The 26,017-nt window shown below is 38.9% G+C and overlaps 1 protein-coding gene across 2 annotated transcripts in view; it reads left to right on the top strand.

The window, feature by feature from the left end:
• ZDHHC15 (zinc finger DHHC-type palmitoyltransferase 15) overlaps positions 1-26,017 on the top strand; it is a 149,112-nt gene that overhangs the window by 109,844 nt on the left and 13,251 nt on the right. For both annotated transcript variants that reach the window (XM_050776390.1, XM_050776389.1), the window contains one exon: positions 24,133-24,211. In XM_050776390.1, coding sequence (XP_050632347.1) covers positions 24,133-24,179 — 47 coding nt within the window. In that variant the 3' untranslated portion in view covers positions 24,180-24,211. The remainder of the gene's footprint in view (positions 1-24,132; positions 24,212-26,017) is intronic.

Raw genomic sequence — 26,017 nt, 5'->3', positions numbered from 1 at the left:
CTAGTTATATGAAAAATGACATTGGTAATTTGATGGTAATAGAATGGAATCTGTATATTGCTTCAGGCAGTGTAGCCATTTTAATGATATTGATTCTACCTGTCCATCAGCATGGTATATTTTTCCATTTGTTTGTGTCTTCTCTAATTTCTTTGAGCAGTAGTTTATAATTCTCATTGTAGAGATCTTTCACCTCCCTGTTTAGGTGTATTTCTAAATATTTTACTTTTTAAAAAATTTTTTTTGACAAGCACGTTATGCACATGTACCCTAGAACTTAAAGTATAATGATAATAAAAAAAAAAGAAAGTAATATTTTACTTTTTTGTGGCAATCGTGAATGGGAATTCATTCCTGATTTGGCTCTTAGTTTGACTGTTGTTGGCATATAGGAATCCTAGTGATTTTTGTACATTGATTTTATGTCCTACAACTTTGCTAAAGTTGTTTATCACCTGAAGGAGCTTTTGGGCCAAGACTGTGGGGTTTTCTAGATAGAGAATCATATCATCTGAAAACAGATATAGTTTGACTTCCTCTCTTCCTATTTGGAGGCCACTTATTTATCTCTCTTTCTTGGTTGCTCTGGCTAGGACTTCCCATACTATGTTGAATAGAAGGGGTGAGAGAGGACAAACTTGTCTTGTGCCGGTTTTCAAGAAGAATGCTTCCTGCTTTTGTCCATTCAGTATAATATTGGCTGTGGGTTTGTCATAGATGGCTCTTATTCTTTTGAGGTATGTTACTTCAATACCTAGTTTATTGAGAGGTTTTAACATGAAGGGATGTTGAATTTTATCAAAAGCTTTTCTTGAATCTATTGAGATAATCCCATGATTTTTGTCTTTAGTTCTATTTATGTGATTAATCACATTTATTCATTTTCATATGTTGAAACAACTTTGCATTCCGGGAATGAAATCTACCTGATCATGGTGGATTGGCTTGGTGATATGCTGCTGGATTCAGTTTGCAAATATTTTACTGAGGATTTTTGCAACGATGTTCATCAAGGATATAGACCTGAACGTGATTTGTTGTTGTGGCTGTTGTTGTGTCTCTGCCATGTTTTCGTATCAAGATAATGCTGGTCTCTGAGTTGCAGAGGAGTCCTTCCTCCTCAATTTTCTGGAATAGTCTCGGTAGGAATGGTGCCAGCTCTTCTTTGTAATCTCGTAGAATTTGGCTTTGAATCTATCAGGTCATAGGCATTTTCAGTTAGTAGGCTGTTTATTACTGATTCAATTTTGGAGCTCATTCTTGGTCTTTTCAAGGAGTCCATTTCTTCTTTGTTCTGCCTCAGGAGGGTGTGTGTGTCCAGGAATTTATCTCTTTTGGGTTCTCTAGTTTGTGTGCATACAGGTGTTCATAGTAGTTTCTGATGGTTTTTACTTCTGTGGGGACAGTAGTAACATTCTCTTTGTCATTTCTAATTGTGTTGATTGGATCTTCTCCCTTTTCTTCTTAATTAGTCTAGCTAGTGGCCTATCCATTTTTTTAATTTTTCAAAAAAAAAAAAAAAAAAAAAACAACTCCTGGATTTGTTGATCTTTTGAATGGTTTTTCATGTCTCGATTTCCTTCAGTTCAGCTCTGATTTTTGTTATCTAGTGTTTGGGGTTTATTTGTTCCTGGTTCTCTAATTCTTTCAGTTGTTATGTTAGGTTGTTAATTTGAGATCTTTCTAACTTTTTGATGTGGGCATTTAGTGCTATGAATTTCCCTCTTAATATCACCCTAGCTGTGTCCCAGAGATTCTGGTATGTTGTATCTTTGATCTCATTATTTTCAGAGAACTACTTAATTTCCACCTTAATTTCATTATTTTCCTAAAAGTCATTCAGGAGTATGTTGTTTAATTTCTATGTAATTTTATAGTTTTGAGCAATTTTTATTGTGTTTACTTCTATTTTTGTGGCACTGTGGTTCCAGAGTGTGTTTTGTAAGATTTTCATTCTTTTACTTTTGTTGAGGATTGCTTTGTGTCCAACTATGTGCCTGATTTTAGAGTACATGTCATGTGGCAATGAGAAGTATTTATATTCTGTTGTTTTGGAGTGGAGACTTCTGTAAAGCTCTCTCAGATCCATTTGGTGCAATGCTGAGTTTAGGTCTTGAATATTTTTGTTAATTTTCTGCCTCAGTTATCTGTCTAATACTGTCCGTGGCATGTGGAAGTCTCCCACTATTATTGTGCAGGACTCTGTGTCTCATTGTACATCTCTAAGAACTTGCTTTATGAATCTGGGTACTTCTGTGTTGGGTGCATATATATTTAGGATACTTAGGTCTTCTTGTTGAATCGAAACCTTTACCATTATGTAATGCCCTTCCTTGTCTTATTTTTTTTTATATTTGTTGGTTTGCAGTCTGCTGTCTGAAATTAGGATTGCAACCCCTGCTTTTTTCTGTTTTCCATTAGCTTGGTAGATTTTTCTCCATCCCTTTATTTTGAGCCTATAAGTGTAATTACATGTGTGATGGGTCTCTTGAAGACAGCATACCATTGGATCTTGCTTTTTCATTCAGCTTGCCACTCTGTGCCTTTTAAGTGGGGCATTTAGCTCATTTACATTCAAAGTTAGTATTGATATGTGTGAATTTGATCCTATCATTGTACTATTAGCTGGTTACTATGTTGGTTTATTTGTGTGCTTGCTTTACAGTGATACTGGTCAGTGTGTTTAAATGTGATTTTCTATTAGCTGGTAGCAGTCTTTCCTTTCTATATTTAGTGCTCCTTTCAAGATCTCTTCCGAGACAGGTCTGGTGGTGGTGAAGTTCTTCAACATTTGCTTATCTGAAAAGGATCCTATTTCTCCTTCACTTAGGAAGCTTAGTTTGGCTGGATATGAAATTCTTGGTTGAAATTTTTTTCTTTAAAAATGTTTAATATAGGCCCCCAGTCTTTTCTGGCTCATAGGGTTTCAGCTGAGAGTTCCATTGTTAGCCTGATGGGGATCCCTTTGAAGGTGACCTGCCCTTTCTCTCTAGCTACCTGTAACATTCTTTCTTTCATTTCTACCTTGGAAAATCTGATGATTATGTGCCTTAGAAAGCATCTTCTTGTGTAGAATCTTGCAGGGGTCCTCTGTATTTCTTGCTTTTGACTATTGACCTCTCTAGCAAGTTTGGGGAAGTTTTCATGGACAATATCCTGAAATATATTTTTCAAGTTATTTGCTTTCTCCCCCTTCCTTTCAGGGATGCCAATGATTTGTAGCTTTGGCCACTTTACATAATCTCATACTTCTTAGAGGTTTTGTCCATTCCCCTTTATTCTTTTTTCTTTATTTTTCTCTGATTGTCTTATTTCAGAGAACCAGTCTTCAAGTTCTAAGATTATTTCCTCAGCTTGGTTTATTCTGCTGTTAGTACTTATGATTGCATTGTGAAATTCTTATATTGTGTTATTCCATTCTGTCAGACACGTTAGGTTCTTTTTTATACTGGCTATTTTATCCTTCAGCTCCTGTATCACTTTATTGTGATTCTTATTTTCCTTGGATTGGGTTTTACCATCCTCCTGGATCTTGATGATTTTTGTTCCTATCCGTATTCCGAATTCTACGTCTGTCATCGCAGCCAGTTCAGCCTGGTTAAACACTCTTTTGGGAGAAGTTGTACAGTCATTTGGAGAACATATGACACCTGGGCCATTTGAGTTACCAGAGTTCTTGCGTTGGTTCTTTCTCATCTCTGTGTGTGGGTGTTTCTTTAACTGCAGCGTAGCTTGAGTACAGTCAATATACTTCTTTTCTGGATGTTTTCACTGAGCTGAGGCTTTGTGTAGTGTCTTTATTTGAAGCTGATTTACTGTCTCTAGTTTCAGAGGGGGGTATTTTAGTGATGAATTTTTCGTGTTTAAGTTTTGGGGTATGAACCAACAGGTGACACTCAGGCTTACTGGTCATTTGGTAGAGTCTTGCTCAGTTGTGTGGCTCTCCTATTTTTTCTCACAGTTGCAGCCATATTTCCTCTCAGTGCTCTGAAAGTGAAGGTTCCTCTTCCCCTTGAGTGCTGGCTGTAGTTCATGACTTGACATAGTTGGGCTGCCCACTGGAACTCGGGTGATCTTAGTGCTTATGTTCCTTCCCCATTGTAGAGGCAGCAGAGGAAGAGATCTTAGGAGTGGTTGTGGCCAAGGGTCGTTTACTTGACTCCTGGGGGCTTTACCCCAGAGAGATACAGGTCAGCAATTGCTCAGTGCAGTCAGCCCAAGGTGGAGGGTTTATGCCCGAACCAGGGGTTCCCTGTCTGGTAATGAGTCATGGGTGGTATTTAGGACCTGTGGGAGATGGACTGGCTTCCTCTCCTTGTGTCAACTACAGCTTGTTGGAGGTATGGATAAGACACTTAGGGTCTTTGCTCCTTTGTTACTCCAAAGGTAGCAAGAGTAGTTCCACTGCAGAGGCAGTGGCCAAGAGGCTTTGCTTTCAGTTGCCCTTAAGAGGCTTTGTCCAGGGAGTTGCTGAGCTGGTACTAGCTTAGTAGTTCTGGTCGGGGGTGGCTGGAGGGCCAGGCCTGGAGGACCTACCCATTGAGGAGATATGAAAATGAGCATCCACATAACAGGCTGGCCACTTTTTCATAGGGCTCCTGTGGTATGCTTGGGGCCTACTCCAGACCCTAGTCACCTCAGATTTTCCAGAACCTGGAGGTGTCACTGGTGAAGGCTGTGAAACATCAAACATGGCAACTTGTCCCTATTTCAGGGAACTTTGTCCCAGGGAGTTACAGACCTGTTGCTGGCCCAAAGGCACCTGTAGGAAGTGGTTGGAGACCACAGTTGGGAGGTCCCACCCAGTCAAGACAAACAGGATTGGGAACTGCTTAAAAAAGCAGTCTGATCCTGTTTTGGTAGAGCAGCTGTGTTGTGCTGGGGGTCCACTTCAGCCCTTGGTCACCTCACACTCTGAAGCCCAAAGGCTGAAATGGGTAAGATGCCCAAAGAGCAATTATGGCAGCCCACCCCTTCCTGTGGGAGTGCTGTCCCAGGGGGAGTTCAGATCTCTGTTGACTGGAGAGCGTGGGTGGGGATAGCTGGAGGCCCCAGTTGGGAGGTCCCGCCCAGTTAGGAGGAATAAGATCAGGACCCACTTATAAAAGCAGTTCGGCCATATTTTGGTAAAGCAGCTGTGCTTTGCTGGTGGGTCCACTTCAGACCATGGTCACCTCAGACACCCCAAAGCCCAAAGGCTGGAATGGCTAAGTCATCCAAAGAGAAAAAAAAAAAAAAGGGTATACCCCCCGCTGGGAATACCTTTCGTGGGGGAATTCAGATCTCTGTCAGTTGGAGATATTGGGTGATGGTGGCTGGAGGCCCTGGTTGGAAGGACCTGACCAGCAAGGAAGAACAGGATCAGGCACCGACTTAAAGCAGCAGTCTGGATTTGTTTTGGTAGAGGAGCTAGGCTGTGCTGGGGTATCCCTTTTGCCCCAGGTCATCTAGACTCTCAAAGCCTGAAGACTGGAATGGCTAAGGCACCTGAAAAGCAAAGATGGTGGCTCGCCCCTCCCGCCAGGAGCTCCTTTTTAGGGAGGTTCAATGCTGCTACTGCTAGCTGACTGGAATTCCAAGCCAGTGGGTCTTATCTTGTGAGGTGCCATGGAATGAGGCCTGTGGGCTGTTACTGCTCAGCCCCCTGGATTCAGCTTCTTTCTAGGGGTATGTACAGGAGTCTAACCTCCCACTTTGTGGGAGTTGCAGCTACTTTTGCCAAAAAGTCCAAGTTTCTAAGGCTCTAGTGTCTCCACACATGCCTGAGCGGCTGCTCTGCCAAGACTCCATGTTACTCTTTTTGTCAGACTGAAGACTGAAGGCCCTGGTGTGGTGGGTTCACAAGGAAATCTCCTTATCTGATGGTTGCAAAGATCTGTGGGAGAAGCATGGCTTCCCTGGGTGGAGGAGGATTCACCTGCCTCCGTGTTGCTCCCAGATGGGCTGTTGTCCTCTTGCTTTTCTTTGTTCTCTGTGGGTCAAGTTGTTTCCTAGATTAATCCCAATGTGAGTACCTGAATATTTCGGTTGAAGGTCTTGTATTTATTTGCCCCTTCTGTTCCTCTTTGTGAAAGCCACACAGCCTAGCTGCTTCTAGCTGAGCATCTTGGCCACTACGCCCCAGGTTGTGTCTTTATTCATTCAGCCTCTATATGCCTTTTAAAACAAGTTTTTTATTTTTAATTTTTCTGGGTACATAGTAGGTGTACATATTTATGGGGTATGTGAGATATCTTAATACAGGTATACAATGTGTAATAATCAAATGAGGATAAATTGAATATCCATAACTTCAAGCATTTATCCTTTATTTCTGTGGTAAACAGTCCAGTTATACTTTTAGTTATTTTAAAATACTAAATCTTGTTTATTCTAACAATTTTTTTTTTTTTTTGAGACGGAGTCTTGCTCTGTTGCCCAGGCTATAGTGCAGTGGTGTGATCTCAGCTCACTGCAACCTCCGCCTCCTGGATTCAAGTGATTCTCATGCCTCAGCCTTCTGAGTAGCTGGGGATTACATGCACCACCATGCCTGACTAATTTTTGTATTTTTAGTAGTGATGGGGTTTCACCATGTTGGCCAGGCTGGTCTCGAGCTCCTGACCTCAGGTGATCCACCCACCTTGGCCTCCCAAAAGCTGGGATTGCAGGTGTGAGCCACTGCACCCAGACAATATTTTTATAAGCATTAACCATCCCAACTCTCCCCCACCCCCAAACACCATTCCCAGCCTCTGGTAACTATCATTATACCTTCTATCTCCATCAATTCAATTGTTTTAATTTTTAGCTCCCCAAAATAATTGGGAACATGTGACTTTTATCTTTCTGTGCCTGGCTTATTTCACTTAACATAATGACCTCCAGTTCCATCCATGTTGTTGCAAATAAAAGGATTTCATTCTTTTTTATGGCTCAGTAGTACTCCATTGTATATATGTACTACTTTTTTATCTATTCGTATGCTGATGGACACTTAGGTTGCTTTTAAATCTTGGCTATTGTGAGTTGTGCTCCAATAAACATAGGAATGCAGATATCTCTTCAATATACTGATTTTCTTTCTCTTTGGTATATAACTAGGAGTAGAATTGCTGGATCATATGTTAGCTCTATTTTTACTTTTCTGAGGAACCTCCAAACTGTACTCCATAGTGGTTTTACTAAAACATACATTTGCACCAATACTGTTCAAGGGTTTCCTTTTCTCCACATCCTCACCAGCATTTGTTATTGCCTGACTTTTGGATAAAAGCCACTTTAACTGGGGTGAGATTTTGTCTCATTATAGTTTCAATTTTCATTCATCTGATGATCAATGATGTTGAGCACCTTTCCATGTACCCGTTTCCCATTTGCATGTCTTCATTTCAGAAATGTCTATTCACATCTTTTGCCCGTTTTTAATCAGATTATTAGATTTTTTCCTATAGAGTTGTTTGAACTCTTTATATATTCTGGTTATTAATCCCTTCTCAGATGGGTAGTTTGCAAATATTTTCTCCTATTCTGTGGTTTGTCTTTTCACTTTGTTTATTGTCTTCTTTGCTGTACAGAAGGTTTTTAACTTGATGTGATCCCATTTGTCTATTTTTGCTTTGGTTGCCTGTGCGTTAGGAGGTATCACTCAACACATTGTTGCCAATTCCAATGTCCGAAGAATTTCCCCGAAAGTTTTATTTCATAGTTTCATATTTTGAGGTCTCAGAGTTAGGTCTTTAATCTATTCTGATTTGACTTTTATATATGGAAAGAGGTAAGGGTGTAGTTTCATTCTTCTGCATATGGATATCCAGTTTTCCCAGCACCATTTATTGAAGAGAGTGTTCTTTTCCCAGTGAATATTCTTGGCATTTTTGTTGACAATAAGTTCACTCTTTATTCTCTATTCTGTTCCGTTGGTCTATATGTCTCTTTTTATGCTAGTCTCATTCTGCTTTGCAGTCAGGTAATGTGATTCCTACAGTTTTGTTTATTTTGCTCAGAATAGCTTTGGCTCTTCTGGGTCTTTTGTGGTTCCATATAAATTTTAGGATTATTTTTCCTATTTCTATGAAGGATGTCATGGGTATATTAAGAGGGATTGCATTTAATGTGTAGATTGCTTTGGGTAGTATGGACATTTTAACAATATTAATTCTTCCAAATCATGAACATGGAATATCTTTCTTTCTTTTTTTTTTTTTTTTCCTGCTTCCTGTTCAATTTCTTTCAATGTTTCACAGCTTTTCTTGCAGATATTTTTCACTTCTTTGGTTAAGCTAATTTATGGGTATTTATTTTATTTTAACTTATTGTGAAGGGGATTGCTTTCTTGATTTCATTTTATGTTGTTCACTGTTAGCATACAGAAATGCTACTAATTTTTGCATGTTGATTTTGTATTCTGCAACTTGACCGAATTTGTTTATCAGATCTAATGGTTTTTTGTGGAATCTTTATGTTTTTCCAAATATAAGATTTTATCATCTGAAAACAAGGATAACTTCACTTTTTCCATTCCAATTGGGATGTGTTTATTTCCTTCTCTTGTCTGACTGCTACAGCTAGGACTTCTAGTACTGTGTTGAATCACAGTGGTGAAAGTGGGCAGAAATTTTTCACTTCCCTTCTTAATTTCTTTATTGATCTGCTGGTAATTCAGGAGCATATTATTTAATTTCCATGGGTCTGTATACTTTCCAAACTTCCTCATTAATTGATTTCTAATTTTATTCCACTGTGGTCATAGAAGGGATTTGATATTATTTCACTTGTTAAATTTTTTTAACGTCATCTAACATATGGTCTGTTCTTCAGAATGATCCATGTGCCAAAGAGAAGAATATGTATTCTGCAGCTGTTGGATGAAATGTTCTGTAAATATTTTTAGGTTCATTTCATCTGTGGTGCATATTGTCTGATGTTACTTTGTTGATTTTCTGTCTGGGTGATCTGTTCAATGTTGAAGGTGGGGTACTGAAGTCTCCAGCTATTATTGTATTGGATTCTGTCTCTGTTAAGCTCTAATAATATTTGCTTTATACCTCTGGGTGTTCCAGTGTTGAGTGAATGTATATTTAGAATTGTTATATTCTCCTGCTGAATTGACCCCTTTATCATGATATAATCACCTTCCTTGTGTCTTCTTATAGTTTTTGTCTTGAAATGTATTTTCTATGATATTTTTGTAGCTACACATGCTCTGTTTTTGTTTTCATTTGCATGGAATATCTTTTTCCATCCCTTTATTTTCAATCTATTTTTGTCTTTATAGATGAAAGGTGTTTCTTGTAGGTAACAGATCATCGGGTCTTGTTTTTTTGGTGGTTGTTGTTGTTGTTGTTTTCATCCATTCAGCCACTTTTTCTCTTTTGATTAGAGTTTACTCCATTTACATTCAATTTTATTATTGAAAATAGCTTGCTCCTACCATTCTCTTACTTGTTTTCTGGTTGTTTCATGGTTTTCTTTGTTTTGTTTTTGTTTTTGTTTTTTGTCCTTCCTGTCTTCTTTTAAGTAAAGGTGATTTTCTCTTTTGGTATGTTTTAATTTCTCGCTTTTTATTTTTTCTGTATCTGTAATATGTTTTTTGATTTGCAGCAACCATATGATGGTTAATACAGAGTGTCAACTTGATTGCTTGAGTGGGTTGAAGGATACAAAGTATTGATCCTTGGTGTGTCTGTGATGGTGTTGCCATAGGAAGTTGACATTTGAGAATCAGTGAGTTGGGAACAGCAGACCCATTCTTACTTTGGGTGGGCACAATCTAATCAGCTGCCAGCATGGCTAGAATATAGGCAGGCAAAAAAATGTGAAAAGATAAACTGTCCTAGCCTCCCAGCCTACATCTTTCTCCCATGCTGGATGCTTTGTGCCCTCAAACATCAGACTCCAAGTTGTTCGGTTTTGGAACTCGGACTGGCTCTCCTTGCCCCTCAGCCTGTAGACAGCCTATTATGGGACCTTGTGGTGATATGAGTTAATACTTAATAAACTTATATATATATATATATATATACACACACACACACACTTAATAAACTAATTAAGAGTTAATACTCTTACACTTACTCTAAACTAATTAAGAGTTAATACTTAATAAACTTATATATATATATATATATATATATATATATATATCCCATTAGTTCTACAGATTTTGGTACCAGGAGTGGTTCTAGAAGAACAGAATATTAAGGATGGAGTTCTTTTGTTGGTTTGGGGGTTTCTGGAATTGGCTGCTTAGTATGATTAGACACAAAAATGTTAAGGACTCTACTTCTAATAGTATGGAGAACACTGACGGTCCTTGGCATGAACTGTTTAGAGAGTTAGCAAAATAAATACGCGTGACACTCCTGATTTATTCCTTGTGAGAGGCAAGGAGTTTAGCGACTCTATACGTAATACCTTTGACCTTATGTGGAGAACCAAGGAATATAATGAAGTTGGTTGGCTGCTCCTAAGTTCAGTGGAAAAACTGGTGAAAGAAAATGATGAACTCAAGGATTCTGTCTCCTGGCATCAGAAGCAGATACTGAGTCTCAAATCTGCTAAGAGTGCCCTGAGTGAGAGTCTTATTTCAGAGGGAGGAATGCTGCCACCAGGAGACACAACAAGGATTCCATTAAATGGGAAGTTATGATTACCACCTGGACATTTTGGGCTCCTCCTACCTTTAAGTCAACAGGCCAAGAACGGAGTTACAGTGTTGGCTGGGGTGATTGACCCAGACTACCAAGATGAAATCAGTCTACTACTGCACAATGGATGTAAGGAGGAGTATGCATGGAATACAGGAGATCCATTAGGGCGTCTGTTAGTATTACCATGCCCTGTGATTATGGTCAATGGGAAACTACAACACAATCCAGGCAGGACTACAAATGACCCAGACCCTTCAGGAATGAAGGTTTGGGTCACTCTATCAGGAAAAAAAAAAAAAAACACAACCTGTTGAAGTGCTTGCTGAAGGCAAAGGGAATACAGAATGGGTAGTAAAAGAAGGTAGTCATCAATACCAGCTACAACCACGTTACCAGCTGCAGAAACAAAGACTATAATTGTCATCAGTATTTCCTCCTTCTTTTGTTTAAAAAAAAATGTTTGTGCATATATTCACTTGTACTAAGAAAATATCTTCATTTTATTTCCTTTCTCCTTTATCATGTGACATAAGATTTATTGACTTCACATCAACATTTAAGTATTGTTAACTTTATGTAATAGCATTTGGGTTGGGGATTGGTACAGTTCCAGTTGTACAAAGGATAGTTGTATTATGTTAGGTGTAACTATGACCTTATTATCATCTGTATTTTAATATTATGTATGATCTCAGGAGATGTGTATGGGTTCAAGTTGACAAAAGGTGGACTTGTGATGGTTAATACTGGTCAACTTGATTGGATTGAAGAATACAAAGTATTGATCCTGGGTGTGTCTGTGAGGGTGTTGCCAAAGGAGATTAACATTTGAGTCAGTGGGCTGGGAAAGGCAGACCCACCCTTAATTTGGGTGGGCACAATCTAATCAGCTGCCAGTGTGGCTAGAATATAAGCAGACAGAAAAATGTGAAAAGAGAGACTGGCCTAGCCTCCCAGCCTACATCTTTCTCGCATGCTGGATGCTTTCTGTCCTTGAACATCGGACTCCAGGTTCTTCAGTTTTGGAACTCGGACTGGCTCTCCTTGCTCCTCAGCCTGCAGACAGCCTATTTTGAGACCTTGTGATCATGCAAGTTAATTCTTAATAAATTCCCCTATAGATATATTCCATTAGTTCTGTCCCTCTAGAGAAGCCTGATTAATACAAACTGTTAGGCTTGCAATAATATAACCCATTATTTTAAACTGATGACAACACTAATTGCATAAACAAACAAAGATAAAACTAATAAAAACTACAACTGAACTTCATCCTCATGCTTTTAATTTTTGTTACGTCTATTTGTATCTTATTGTACTGTCTACGCCTTCCAAAGTTGTTATACTTATTTTTGATCCGTTCATCTTTTAGTCTTTCTACTCAAGATATGAGTAGTTTACATGTTACACCTACAGTGTTACAATATTCTGTGTTTTCTGTGTGCTATTACCAGTGAGTTTTGTACCTTCAAATTATTTATTTTTGCTCATTAACATTCTTTCATATCAAAGAACTCCTTTTAGCATTTCTTATAGGACACTTCTGCTGTTGATGTAATTCTTCAGTTTTTGTTTTTCTGGGAAAGTGTTTATTTCTCCTACACGTTTGAAGAATATTTTTTGCTATATATACTATTCTAGGGTAAAAAGGGATTTTATTCCTTCAACACTTTAAATATGTCATGCCAGTCTCTCCTGACCTGTGAGGTTTCCACTGAAAACTCTGCTGCCAGATATATTGGAGTGTCATTATATGTTATTTGTTTCTTGCTGCTTTTAGGATCCTTTCTTTATTTTTCACCTTTGGAAGTTTTATTATCAAATGTCTCGATGTAGTCTTATTTGGCTTAAATCTGTTTGGTCTTCTATCACCTTCTCATAATTGAATATTAATGTCATTCTCTAGGTTTGGGAAGTTCTGTCATTATTCATTGGAATAAACTTTCTACCCCTATCTTTCTCTCTACCTCCTCTTTAAGGCCAATAACTCTTAGATTTGCCAGTTTTAGGCTATTTTCTAGATCTTGTGAGTATGCTTCTTTTTTCTTTACTCTTTTCTTTTGTCTCTTCTCTGTGTATATTTTCAAGTAGCCTGTCCTCAAGCTCACTAATTCTTTCTTCTGTTTAGTCAGTTCTGCTGTTAAGAAACCCTTTTTCATTCATCAGTATTCAATTTAATTTTTCAGCTCAAGAATTTCTGCTTGATTCTTTTTAATTATTTCCATCCCATTTTAAAATTTATCTGGTAAGATTCTGAATTCCTTCTCTGTGTTATCTTGATTTTCATTGAGCTTCCTCAAAACAGCTATTTTGAGTTCTCCTGTCTGAAAGGTCTACTATCTTGGTCTCTCTGAGATTGGTCATTATGCTTAATTTACTTTGTTTGGTGAGGGCATCTTTTCCTGGATGGTCTTGATACTGTGGCTGTTCATCAGTGTCTAGGCATTGAAGAGTTAGATATTTATTGTCATCTTCACAGTCTGTGCCTGTTTATGCTTGTCCTCCCTGGGAAGGCTTTCCAAATATTCACAGAGACTTGAGTGTTGTGATCTAAGTCTTTGATCATTGCATTATATGTACATTTGGTGGCTCCTCAAGCCCAATAATGCTGTGGCTCTTGCATACTCATATAAATACCATCTTGGTGGTCTTGGATAAGATCCTGAAGAATTCCATGGACAGAGGCTCTCGTTCTCTTCCCTTACTTTTCCCCAAACAAATAATGTCTCTCTCTCTGTTGAGCTGCCTGGAGCTAGGAGAGGGTAACACAAGTGCCCCTGTGGCCACCACCACTAGGGCTGTGCTGGGTAAGCCCTGAAGCCTGTACAGCACTGATTCTCACCCAAGGCCCATCGTAACTACTGCCTATATTCTCTCAAGGCCCTAGAGCTCTACAATCAGCCGGTTGCAAAGCCAGCCAGATTTCTGTTCTTCCTTCCTGGGTGGTGAATTCCCCCAGGTTCCAGCCAGTTCCAGAGATGCCATCTGGGAGTCAGCACTTGGATTCAGAAGTCTTAGGTATCAACCTGGTGCTCTGTTCCAATGTGGCTGAGCAGGCACCAAAGCCAGAAGACAAAGTCCTTTTCACTCTTCGCTCCCCTTTCCATAAATACACAGTTATCTCCCTGTGGCCACTACTGCCCCAGGCCCACAGCACCTACTGCCTGGCTACTGGAAATGTTCACTCAAGGCCCAAGGGCTCTTCACTAAGGGTATGGTGAATCCTGCCCGATCTGGTACTCACCCTTCAGGACAGTGGGCTCCACTCTGGCCCTGGGTAGGTACAGAAATGCCATCCAAGAGTCAAGGCCTAGAATTGGGGAACCCCCACTTGGTGCTCTTCCTCACTGTGGCCAAGCCGGTACCTAACCTGCAAGGCAAAGTCTCCTTTATCTTCCCTTTGCTTTTATCAAGCAGAATGAGTCTCTGCTCATAGTCACCATAGCTGTGCATATGTTGGGTGACACCTGAAGGTAGCATATCTCTGAATCTCACCCAAAGCCCATGGTAAGTACTGCCTGATTACCACTAGTGACTATTCGAAGCCCAAGGGCTCTTTAGTTAGCAGGTGATAAATCCTGCAGGACTGGCTCTTTCACTTTAAGAGAGCATGTTCCCTTCTGGCACAGGGTGTGTCTAGTAATGTCACCCATGAGCTAGGACCTAAAATTGAGGCCTCAGGACTCTTCCTGGTAACTTAATCTACTGTGGCTAAGTTGGTATCCAAGTTACAAGACAAAGTCCTCTATTCTCCCTTCTCCCCTCCCCAAGCAGAAGGAAGGAATCTCACTTAGAGCTGCAAGCTGCACTACCTGACGTTGTGGGAGGGGTTACACACGCACTCCCTTGACCACCCTGGCTGGTATCTCACTAGGTCATGTGTACCCCACATTCACTGGCTCTGAGCCCAACAAAGCTCCAGGATTTGCCCAGGAATTGCAGTCCTTTTGCCCTAGACTGCCTTTCAAGTTTATTTAAGACCCCAGAGACTTAGCTTACAGTAGCAGTGCTTTCTACAACTCAGGTTCTGACCACTGGGATTGGCATTTCTTACCTGATTAGGGCTTGTCTAAATGCTTCCTCTGTGGGCACCAGCTGAGTTCTGCCCAGTGTTGCTTTCTGCTGTGATAGGGCAGCACTGAGTTCCAACACAAACTGCCACAGTCACTGCACTCTCCCTCTCCCAAGTTCATAGAGTCTCTCTCCATACCATGCAACCACTGCTAGGAGATGGGAGAGGGGTGGTGTAGGCAATTCAAGACTGTCTTCCCTACCGTCTTCAGTGCCTCTTTGCTTAAAATGATGTTGAAACCAGGTACTGTAATCTCTCATATGATTTTTGGTTCTTATGACAGTGCTTTTTGTGTAATTAGTTGCTCAATTTGGTGTTGCTATGGGGAGGATGATTGGTGGAGGCATCTATTCAGCCATCTCGCTCCACCCAGTCTCTTCTATGCCTTATAATTGGAGAATTGAACCCATTTACATTCAATGTTGTTATTGGCAAGTAAGGACTTTCTACTGCCCTTTTTTGCTTGTTTTCTGGTTGTTTTGCAGCTCCTCTCTTCCCTTCTTTCTTTCTTCCTTGGTAGCTATGTTATTTTCTCTGGCATTAAGTTTTAATTGCTTTTTATTTTTAGTGAATCTGTTATAGGTTTTTGCATTCTGGCTGCCATGAGGCTTACCAAAAAATATGTCATAGATGTAACAAGTTATTTTAAAGAGAGGACAGCTTATCTTAAATCACAAAGAAAATAATAGAAACAAAGAAAAAAATTCTACAATTTAACTTCATCTCCTCTACGTTTTGATTTTAATCATCTCTACTTATGTATTTTTATACTACCTATCTTTTAACGGGTTTCTTCAGTGATTATTGTTTTTGATAGATTTGTATTCTGGGTTGGATACTAGAGTTTTGAGTTGATTACACAATTACAGTAGTAGAATACTCTGGGTTTGTCCATGTACTTAATTTTACAAGTGGATTATATACCTTCAAATGTTTTCTTTTCACATGCTTTCAAATTGAAGAGCTCCTTTACTATTTCTTGTAAGATTGGTCTGGTGATGGTTAATTCTCTCAACTTTTGTTTGTCTGGGAAAGACTTTTATCTCTGCTTTATTTTTGAAGGATAACTTTGCTGGATACAGTATTCTTGGATGACAGCTTCCTGCTCCCTGCCCCCCAGTAGTTTGAAAATGTCATCCTACTCCCTCCTGACCTGTATGGTTTCCATTGAGAAGTCTGTTGCCAAATAAATTGAAGCTCCTTTATATGTCATTCACATCTTTTCTCTTGCTATATTTAGGATCTTATCTTTAACCTTGACCTTTGAGAGTTTGACTATTATATGCCTTGGGGTAGTTTGAGTATTATGTGCCTTTGGGGTAGACGATTTTGGTTGAATCTGTTTGGTGTGCTCTGACCTTACTATACCTGGATATTTATCTTTCTCAAGTTTTGGAAAGTTTTTGTTATTATTTCTTGAATTATGCTTTTAATTCCCTTGCTCTTGCTCAACTCCCTCTTGTACACAAATAATTCTTACATTTGATGTTTGGAGGCAGTTTTCTGTATCTTGTAGGTGATCTCTTTTCCTTTTCATTCTTTTTCTCTCCTTTATTTTCAAAAAACTTTTCTTTGAGCTCACTGATTCTTTCTTCTGCTCCATTTTGTTATTGAGAGCCTCTAATGATTTTTTTCAGATTAGCAAATGTATTTCTCAGTTTCATGATTTCTATCTGATTTTCTTCTATTTAAATTTTTATTAACTTTTTCTGATAAATTTCTGAATTGCTTCTCTGTGTTATCTTGGAAATCACTGAGTTTCCATAACGTTGCCATTTTGAATTGCTGATCAGAGGGCTCAAATATTGCTGCTCATTAGGGTCAGTCACTGGTTCCTTGCTTTGTGCATTTGGGAAGGTTATGGTTCCCTGTTCAGTATTACTTCTTGTGGATGCACATCTGTGTTTTTGCATTGAAGAATTATTTATTCCAGTCTTCTCTGTCTGACTTGTTTTGGTTTTTATTCATTATGTTTGCTTAGAGATTCTTTGTAATTTACCTGTTGGATTTCAGTTTTTTTCCCCCATTAGGTCACTGTCTTCTTTTCAGTAGTAGATGGTGCCTTAAGCTCTGTTTTTCCTAGGCTTTAGTAAACAGTGGGAGCTCTGCCCATCCCAAATGTGGAAACTTCCAAAGCGGAACTGTCAAATTTAATTATATCATCTCTATCCATTAGGCATAGTTCATTTCCTAGTAAGGAAGGTAAAGTCAGTTTCTCTCCTCACTGAGCTCTTCTGTCAGCCTGGTTGAAAATCCAGTAGAGAGCTCCAGGTCATAGTCAAGCCCCGGGTACATGATAATTATGCATAGCTTATTCCAGTTACTCTCTATCAGTATACTAACCATGACAAGAAAAAATAATTTTAAAAGAATCCAGCTGGCCAGGTGCAGTGGCTTATGCCTGTAATCCCAGCACTGTGGGAAACTGAGGCTGGCAGACTGCTTGAGCCCAGGAGTTTGAGACCAGCCTGAGCAACATGGTGAAACCTCTTCTCTATGAAAAAAATACAAAATTAACTGGGTGTCATGGTGTGCATCTGTAGTCCCAGCTACTCAGGAGGCTGAGAGGTGGGAGGATCGTTTGAGCCCAGGAGGTCAAGGCTGGAGTAAACTGACCACATAACTGCACTCCAGCCTGGGCAACAGAGTGAGACCCTGTCTCAAAAAAAAAAAATCGAGCAATAAAAGAACTGAACTTTTCTTAACTAAACAGCGGCTTTTACCTTGAGCTAATGTGACTATAAATTGCCTCTTTATTTTGATAATTTTTATAGAATATATCCTAGAAGGGATATTTTTATCAAGTAAAGGTATAATACAAAAACAAACATTTTCTTGAGTGTGCTAATACAACCTTCCAGGGTTAATGATAATCAGGACTCGGGGGAATTAATCCCCTTCCTGTGAAATGCTGGACACTTGTCCTGAAAAAATACTGACATCAGACTCAAGTGTATTAAATGTTTTATATATTATAGCCTATTTCCTCTTTCTTTCTTTCTTTATTTGGATAAAACTTTCTTTGTACGACACCCATTAATGCTGCTCACAGTAGAAGAAATTTCTGATTTATTTTCAATCTGATACTTTCTGCTGCCATGACAAATAACCTGTTAGAAAGAATAACAGAAGAAATAAACTAATATTTATTGAGAGAATATTAAGGTTATGAGATTGGACCCAGAAGGGGTGTTCAGGCAATACAATATATTGTCTCAGCTCAAGGGTCTTTTATTTATTTGGGGAGATAAGATACATACATAAAAAGTTCCCTAACAGAACACAATACAGGATACATTATTTGCCAAATGATTAAAACCATAAAATTTGTGCTATACGAATTCAAAGGAAAGGTGATTTGCTATGGGCCAGGGTGGTCAGAAAAGGCTTTACATAGGTAGAATTTGGACCTTGAAGATTAGATAGGATCTAGATTGGTGGCAAGGAATGAAGAGGTCAAAGGTAAAAGGAAAGTCACAGGTTGTAATGCACAACACCCCAAGCTAAGTGAGGGGGACATGAAGAAAGTAGCCTGACTCCAGTAGAAATTTTGGGCAGTAAGGGAATAGATGAGAACTCATTAAAATAAGAGAACTCATCATCTTTATTTCAATATTCTCTGCACCTCTTTCAAAACAGGGTTACATATAGAAAATGATTATTAGATTAATTCAGCAGGTAAATTGACATCAGGTTGGGTGGGACTTTAGACACAAGACTAATAAATTTATTCTGTGAGTGATGGGGAACTACTGAAGGTTTTTGAGCTGGGGCATGATGTGAAGAAAATGTTTCAGGAAGATGAGGAAGTGATTCTCCTATCAAAACACACTTTCATCCTATGCCAGAGATTGCTGTAATCCCCGGACCTTCTGAGAGGATTGGTGAGAGCCCTTCTCTTCATCAGAATTCAGACTCTCCAAGTACATCCTGTATACAAGAGCTCTGGTTCAGAGATGAGAGGCCTTTCACATCAAGAATTTTGTTGTTTAGAAGCATCTGTGGGTGACATTCTGTGCAATCATCTCCCAGTCAGAGACAATGATTAAATCTTGCTTGAAGAAAAAAAATTACTTTATCACTTATTTCTTCAGACCTAACCAGATCTGTACGATTATTCCTAGGAATTTCAAAACTGCCACAGGACTTTGAGACAGAGTCATAAGTTAAATTAATGCCTTCTGTCTCAAAGAATGTACTTCTTCAAGGGTACCAAATTGCCCTTATGTATTTCCATGCATATTGGCGATAGGTAGTGCCAATGATGGGAGAGTCTTTAGTCTTAGTCAATTATTTACCAGCTTTCTATATAGGAATTCAAGATACCTTGGCCTATACTAACATCTTAACAATATAGTCTTCACATGAGTTGTATACTTTTGATTACATATTTGGGATGATTAGATAAGTGGATGTTTTCCAAAAGATTTTTTCTCTTTTATTCCCTCATATGAGGAATGAAGAGGCATTACCATTCTGGGGTAGGATGGCTGTCTGGTTGACCAAGAATATCATAGGAAAAAGGAGAGAGAATAGGGAAAAACTAACATTTCTGGCCGGACACGGTGGCTCATGCCTGTAATCCCAACACTTTGGGAGGCCGAGGCAGGCAGATCACGAGGTCAGGAGATCAAGACCATCCTGGCTAACACGATGAAACCCCATCTCTACTAAAAATACAAAAAAAAAAAAAAAATTAGCTGGGTATGGTGGCAGATGCCTGTAGTCCCAGCTACTCGGGAGGCTGAGTCAGGAGAATGGTGTGAACTCGGGAGGTGGAGCTTGCAGTGATCTGCGATCGCAACACTGTACTCCAGCCTGGGTGACAGAGTGAGACTTCGTCAAAAATAAATAAATAAATAAACTAACATTTCTGAAATTTGGGGTAGTGGGGGTGATAAAATACATACATGAAAAGCTGCCTAACAAAACACAATACAGGATATGTTGTTGGTCAAATGAATAGAACTATAAAGTGTGTGCTATCAAAATTCAAAGGATACGATGATTTCCTGTGGGTTGGTTTGGTCAGAAAAGGCTTCACAGAGAAGGTAGAATTTGGGCCTTGAAGACTAGCTAAGATCTGGATTGTCAGTGAGGAGTGCAGAAGCAGAAGGTATAAGGAAAGTCACAGGTTGTAGTGGACAAGACCCCAAGATAAGTGAAGAGGACATGAAGAAAGTAGCCTGGCTCCAGTAAAGAGTTTGGGGACTATATGGGAACTCACTGGAGTCAGAGACATCATCGTCTTTATTTCAGTACTCTCTGCAACTCTTGGAAAATAAGATTGCATGTAGAAAATGATTGTTAGATTATTTCAAAGTGTGCAAGTAACATTTGTTGAATACCAATTATATGCCAGGTGATCTACAGGGTTTGTAACATTTAATAGGTATAACTACTTTGTGAGTTATAAACATTAAATAACCCCATTTTATAGATGACAAAACTTAAGCTCAAAGAAACCCAAAGTCACACAGCTAGCAAGCAACAGATCCTGGCTCAAAAGTCTAAACTCTTAACAACTATACCACCCAGTATCTCTCCTTTGTTCCTATTTACCTTTCAGTTTATGGATCTTTTATGGACCACTTGAAAGACAATTATTTTAGTTCCTGTACCTCTCACCAGAAAGAGAAGGTGGAAAAATATGGATAGAGCTCTAGCATGGGAAGCATCTCCCACCTCTGCCACTAAGTTCAATGCATGACTTTTGGAATGCCTCTTCTCTTTGGACCTGTTTAAATTCCATGATCTTTAAGCTATCTTCAGCTATAATATCACATTTTGATACCACCTTACATTGATGGGACAGATGTCAAGCTGACTAACCTCAACTTGATATCTTTCACCAAATGGCTCCAACCTCAACCTGATATCTTTCACCAAATGGCTCCTTTCCTTTTTCAGAAGGAATGCTATTATAAACTAGAGGCCACTGTAAACATGCATAATTTATATATCTTCCACATTCTGGAACCAAATTTCTTTCTTCATGTATTCTCTCCATATACACTTACTTGTTCCCTCTTAACACATCTACCCTAGCATTTTGGCCACATGCCTATAAACAACCTGTTCATACACTTGTCATTTGCCTTTGCATGAGAGTAGGAAGCCTAGGCCTCATTTCTGAAAACATCAAATGCAATACACTGGGTTATAGAAGGGTACTCCTTTGGGTAGCGAGGCATTTTCCAAATGACTTTTTCCCTGTGTTTCTAAATAAGAATGTATCCATACTCTCAGCTCTTGGAAAATTTACTTCATGCAGTAATATCATGGATGTTCATTTTACTCCTTTACCTTTGTTGTCAAACCCTAAGCTCTAAATTGGTGTGTGTTCCTGAAATAAGGCAAGTCTCTAATCAATTAGTTCAATTCATAAAGCATTTCCTGAGGGTACACATCAAACAAGGTCCTGTGGAGGGACATAAAGATAAATAAAGGGTGGCCTCTGTCCTCAAGGAGTTTGCAATTGCAGGGAAAGATAATCTAACACAAGACTTGGTGTGCTCATTGCCATAAAAATGATGCTACTAATTACATACCTAATATAGGCTTAGCTCTGCATTAAGCAATGTGTGATACGTGTGGAAATTGTGTAATTGTTAGTGATGCTTAAACCTGAGTATATCAGTAAAGGAGGGAAGTGGGCTATTCTGGTGAGAGTTTCAAGGATGAGTCAGGACTTAAGCTAGATGTTATTGGAATGAGAAACATCAGGATAGATGCTGGGAAGAAGGAATTAACATTCCAGGAAAGTGGGCTGTTCTGGTGAGAGTTCTGAGGATGAGGCAGGACTTAAGCTAGGTGTTGTTGGGATGGGAAACATCAGGATAGATGCTAGGAAGAAGGAATTAGCATTCCAGGTAAGAGTTACAACATGAATGTGGTAAGAACACTGAAGCATAGGGTGGACATTGTGGTTGTGGGCTATAGTCTTAGAGAGGTAAGATACGGCCAGATGATAGAGAGTTTTGTAGACTTGATACATTAGAAAATAGCTTTTAAGTTTATGATCTTGAGTGACATATTGATATAAGGAAGGATTAATTTTAGAAAGATTACTTGGGTGCTAGTATGCAGGATGGATTGGAATTTGGAGAGACAAGAACTGGAAAGAACAGCAAAAAACTGTGCATGTGTTGCAATGGATTCATGAGTGGTAGTAACACTACAAATTGAGAGGAATGATCAAAGCCAAGAGACATTTTAAGTATCTGGAAATAGTCCCACTGACTAGAGAGATCTGGGAGTCATTTTTATAGAAATGGCAGTTAAATCCATGGAGGTAAAGAGGAATCAGCAAAGACAGAATAAAACTAAGGAAAGAAGATAAAATGTAAAACTAGTAATCACCTAAGCAGTGTTGACATGCATCCACATGGACGAGGAAATAAATGGGGATGAGAAAGCCAGAGGGTCAAGAATAGAACATTAGACAATGCTCATGGTTTGGGGTAGAGTATCCCAAAAATACTATGAATGAAAGAGTATTGCCCCTGTTTTATAGATGAAAAAGCTGAGGCTGGGGAGGTAATGTGACTTATATAAAGTCATAAAGCAGTGGTGACTCAACCTAAGTTTTCCCAGACTCCATTCTGTCATTATCTCTGCTTTTCCCAATCTCTGAGAACCAATGGCTAGAAAGAAGTGTACATATACTGCCAAAGTCACTTCACACAGTATCAAGGGTTTATTTGAGAACCTAGAGTTTTAAATTAAAGGAGGTCTAGGAAAAGATAGGAAGAGAGCCAGAGCTTAACCAGCACACACTAAGACTAAAATAACATCATTCTTGGTTCAAGTAGACATATATTGAGTAAGTGAAATCACTACTACATAGGCAGCAAGGGCAGGTGTAGTTGGGGGAAGCAGTATAGGTGCAGATGGTAGGAGGTGAAGGTGAATTGACTCCCTAAATTCTGTGTTTGTCTTCTATTACCCAGAGCCTGATTATTTTAGATATCTTCCTTTTTTAATTTAGTCCTCACCCGGTGAGCTACCTTTGCAGCCTTAGCTTAATGTTACCCTAGGAGTAAAACCACAAAGTTGATAATTGGGTTTTCAGCTCAAGCCTCAGTGTCTACAAGAGCAGGATTTTAATTCAAATAATTGCTTGGAGGAAAAATTTTCTATGCCAAATAAGAGTGTAAGTTGCAGTAGGAAAAGGTAAAATCATCCTAAAAGCAGAATCCAAACAGCCAACTTTTGGAAAAGTTCATCACCAAACCACACCTAAAAATTCTGAAATAGCCAACCATCAGCAAGGAGTGAACATTGAAAGAATTAGCATCACTTCATTGGAACAGCAAGGCAAGGAAATTTATTGCACTTTCGGAATTGTCTTTCACTATTTTTCAGTTGCCTTCTTAGTAGAAATGTTGGGTAGGCGAGATGAGATATATTCTTAAGCACTTGCAACTTATTTTTGTCTTTATTTAATAAACATAAAGTTATTTTCTGTATATCTTTCACTGATGACCTAGGCCAATACATTTGCTTTCTGCCCAGACTTAAGGGGAAGAATACCCTAAGGCTAGGATTCCAGACAAGACAGAATGTTGGGCCTACCATGAGGTCATGATTCCAAAGAGACATTCTCAGAGCCACTTTCATTTTTCCAATTTTCCTGGAAGAAAGCAACCTGGTATCTGGAATCTGCCTGTTTAACTCAGTGGCATGAGAGCTTGCAGCCTTCTGTGGCAAGGCCACACTGACTGGCTGGCCTCTATCTTTGGGAATCTAGATTTCACACTTAAGAAAGCACTCTGAATGGCACATAAAAGACACTGTACTGTGCAGAAACTGTAGGGGATGGCTACTGTCAACTTTTTTATTCTCAAAATGCCAAGTATATTATTATGCTGTGAGTATGAGAAAAGTGATTACCTATACATTCAGCAAGCTGATTCAGAGTGTGCTCTCCCAAAAGGTTGGAGGTCAGAAACAAAAACATTTGTACCATAAATGATGTTGCTTGTTAATCCCAAAGCCTCTTATTTTCTATATACTCATTCCTTTTTTAGAAACACACCATCACCTGAAGTACTGTAATAGCTATCTCAATTATGTCCAGTGGAATAACAGCAAAACAGGGTAATTTTGTGGTTATCAAGATGCAAAACATTCCATTAAAGTCAGATTATGTTGAGCTGTCATCATGGCTATTTAAGTCAAATACCAGCCAGTATTATAGATCAGATAATGCTGATAAATAATCTTAGTTAATAGTATAGCAGGCTGACTATTCTTAGAACGTGAATGTCTGGTTACAAATGCTTCTTTGTTACACATCAGTCTTTAGAGGTTTGCAGATATCTGTTGCCTGCAGAGACTGGACAAGAAGGAAAACTGCCAGTGAATGAATACCCACCCATATAAGGCACGGGGACATTTGATCATCTTCACATTTCAACCTTGCAGATTATCCAGAAGGCTCATCATCTCTTGCTGTGGAAACGGAAACGTAGCAGTTTTCACATTTCCTGCATCTCTCAGACAGGTCAGTATTCTGAGGGAGACACATACAGTGGCACCTGGACTGCTAAGAAGAAGGCTTGGGAGAAAAACTAGAAAAGAAATAAGTTCTTATCCTGGGTGAAAAAGATTTTAAATTCTTCACTCTTGTAATGCATGCATAAGCAGAAGTTCTGTACATAATTTCCCTTGGCAGTGTACTGAAAAAAAAAAAGATGCCCTTATTCCCTGCAAACTCACACTTATGTCACTTGTGCTAAAAAAAACCTCCAGGGACCCAGACACCCAAACATTCCATTAAGGTTATTTACTCTTATACTGTGAATTATAAGCCTCCTCCTGTTTCATTCCAGGTCTCTGAAATGGTGCAGATTACAAATAGCTTTCGTTTGCCTGACTGCATTATGTCAGTTAATAACCTACTCGTACCCACTAAGGGCAAAAAAGCATCCTTCCTACACTCTAACCCTCCTAAAATGCTATGAGTTTGTTAAGCAGTGGCAGACAGCTTTACACATGGGATTCTCTTTGGCCTGCTGAAAAGCTCAACGACCTTCTTTTTGCAACACTCGCAGGTATAAACCCAGTGTAATTAAATATTGAAAGAATGTTAGTAATAGAAATAACTATTACAGAGCTTATAGCTCTGATCTGATGAAACTTGTAATCCTATTCTCATGAAAAAAGCTAGCAATTATTCAGAAGCTTATCAATCTGTTCATGGGTTCTCAGGTCTTCAGTTCTTTCCCTTACAGAAATTCTACTGTGTACAAGTGTAGATATTGTATAAAACTTTGTATATGCCAGACACTTTGGTGTGTACTTGATATACATGATCTTATTTAATCCTCACATCAACTGTAAGATGAATGTTACTATTCTCATTTTACTTACGAGAAAACTGATGTGCAGAGAGGTTAAATCACTTATCCAACCTAAGTGGCCAACCTAGGGTTGTAACTCAGGTCTATCTGACATCAAAGCATGCTGTTTCCACCATGGCACTACATTTCAAAATCTGAGTTATTTGTGATGTGTCTTTATTTATTATCAAAGATTAAAAGAGGAGAGAACTAAGTCTGTTTCCTTTTCCAAAGGAAAAGGAATGTTTGATGAAATGTTTGATGTTTAGGTAAGACAACTTGTATGATAGGAATATCTAGATTTGGATTATCTGTGGTGCTAATCTGTCTATTTTATTTTAGTATTTTCCTAGGGAAAACACTACTACTTTGGCATGGTAACAGATGTTAAAGGGAAGAAAAAATATCTGGTGAATAAATTTATAAAATCCTATATAAGTAAAATTAGAAAATTGGCTTTAGTGTAGGAATTCTCAGGGGTTTTACTACACTATTGAATTTTGTGACTCACCAAAAGGAGGTTGTAGTGGTCCCTTAAATTTTATTTAACTGTTGGATCCTTTCTTTTTTGTGCATATCGTGGAACCTAGTATTTAGTGCAGTACTTATCAGGACCTTTAATGTGCTAAGGAACTTTGAAATGCATTTTTTATATGCTTCCCTAGATAAGCAGGGCACTCTATCCAAATATATTAATAAAGTGATTCACTTTGTGGAAATAGCACACTCATATATATATATGTAGTAGTTGTTGTTGTTGTTGTTGTTGTTGTTGTTGTTGTTTGAGATGGAGTCTCACTCTGTTGCCCAGGTTGGAGTGCAGTGGCGTGATCTCGGCTCACTGCAACCTCTGCCTCCCAGGTTCAAGTGATTCTTCTTCCTCAGCAACCCAAGTAGCTGGGATTCTAGGTGTGTGCCACCATGCCTGGCTACTTTTTGTATTTTTGGTAGAGATGGGGTTTCTCCCT

The sequence above is a fragment of the Macaca thibetana genome, chromosome X (genome assembly GCF_024542745.1).
Source record: "Macaca thibetana thibetana isolate TM-01 chromosome X, ASM2454274v1, whole genome shotgun sequence".
In the NCBI taxonomy this organism is placed as follows: domain Eukaryota; kingdom Metazoa; phylum Chordata; class Mammalia; order Primates; family Cercopithecidae; genus Macaca; species Macaca thibetana.
This window is presented reverse-complemented; position numbering and strand designations above follow the sequence as displayed.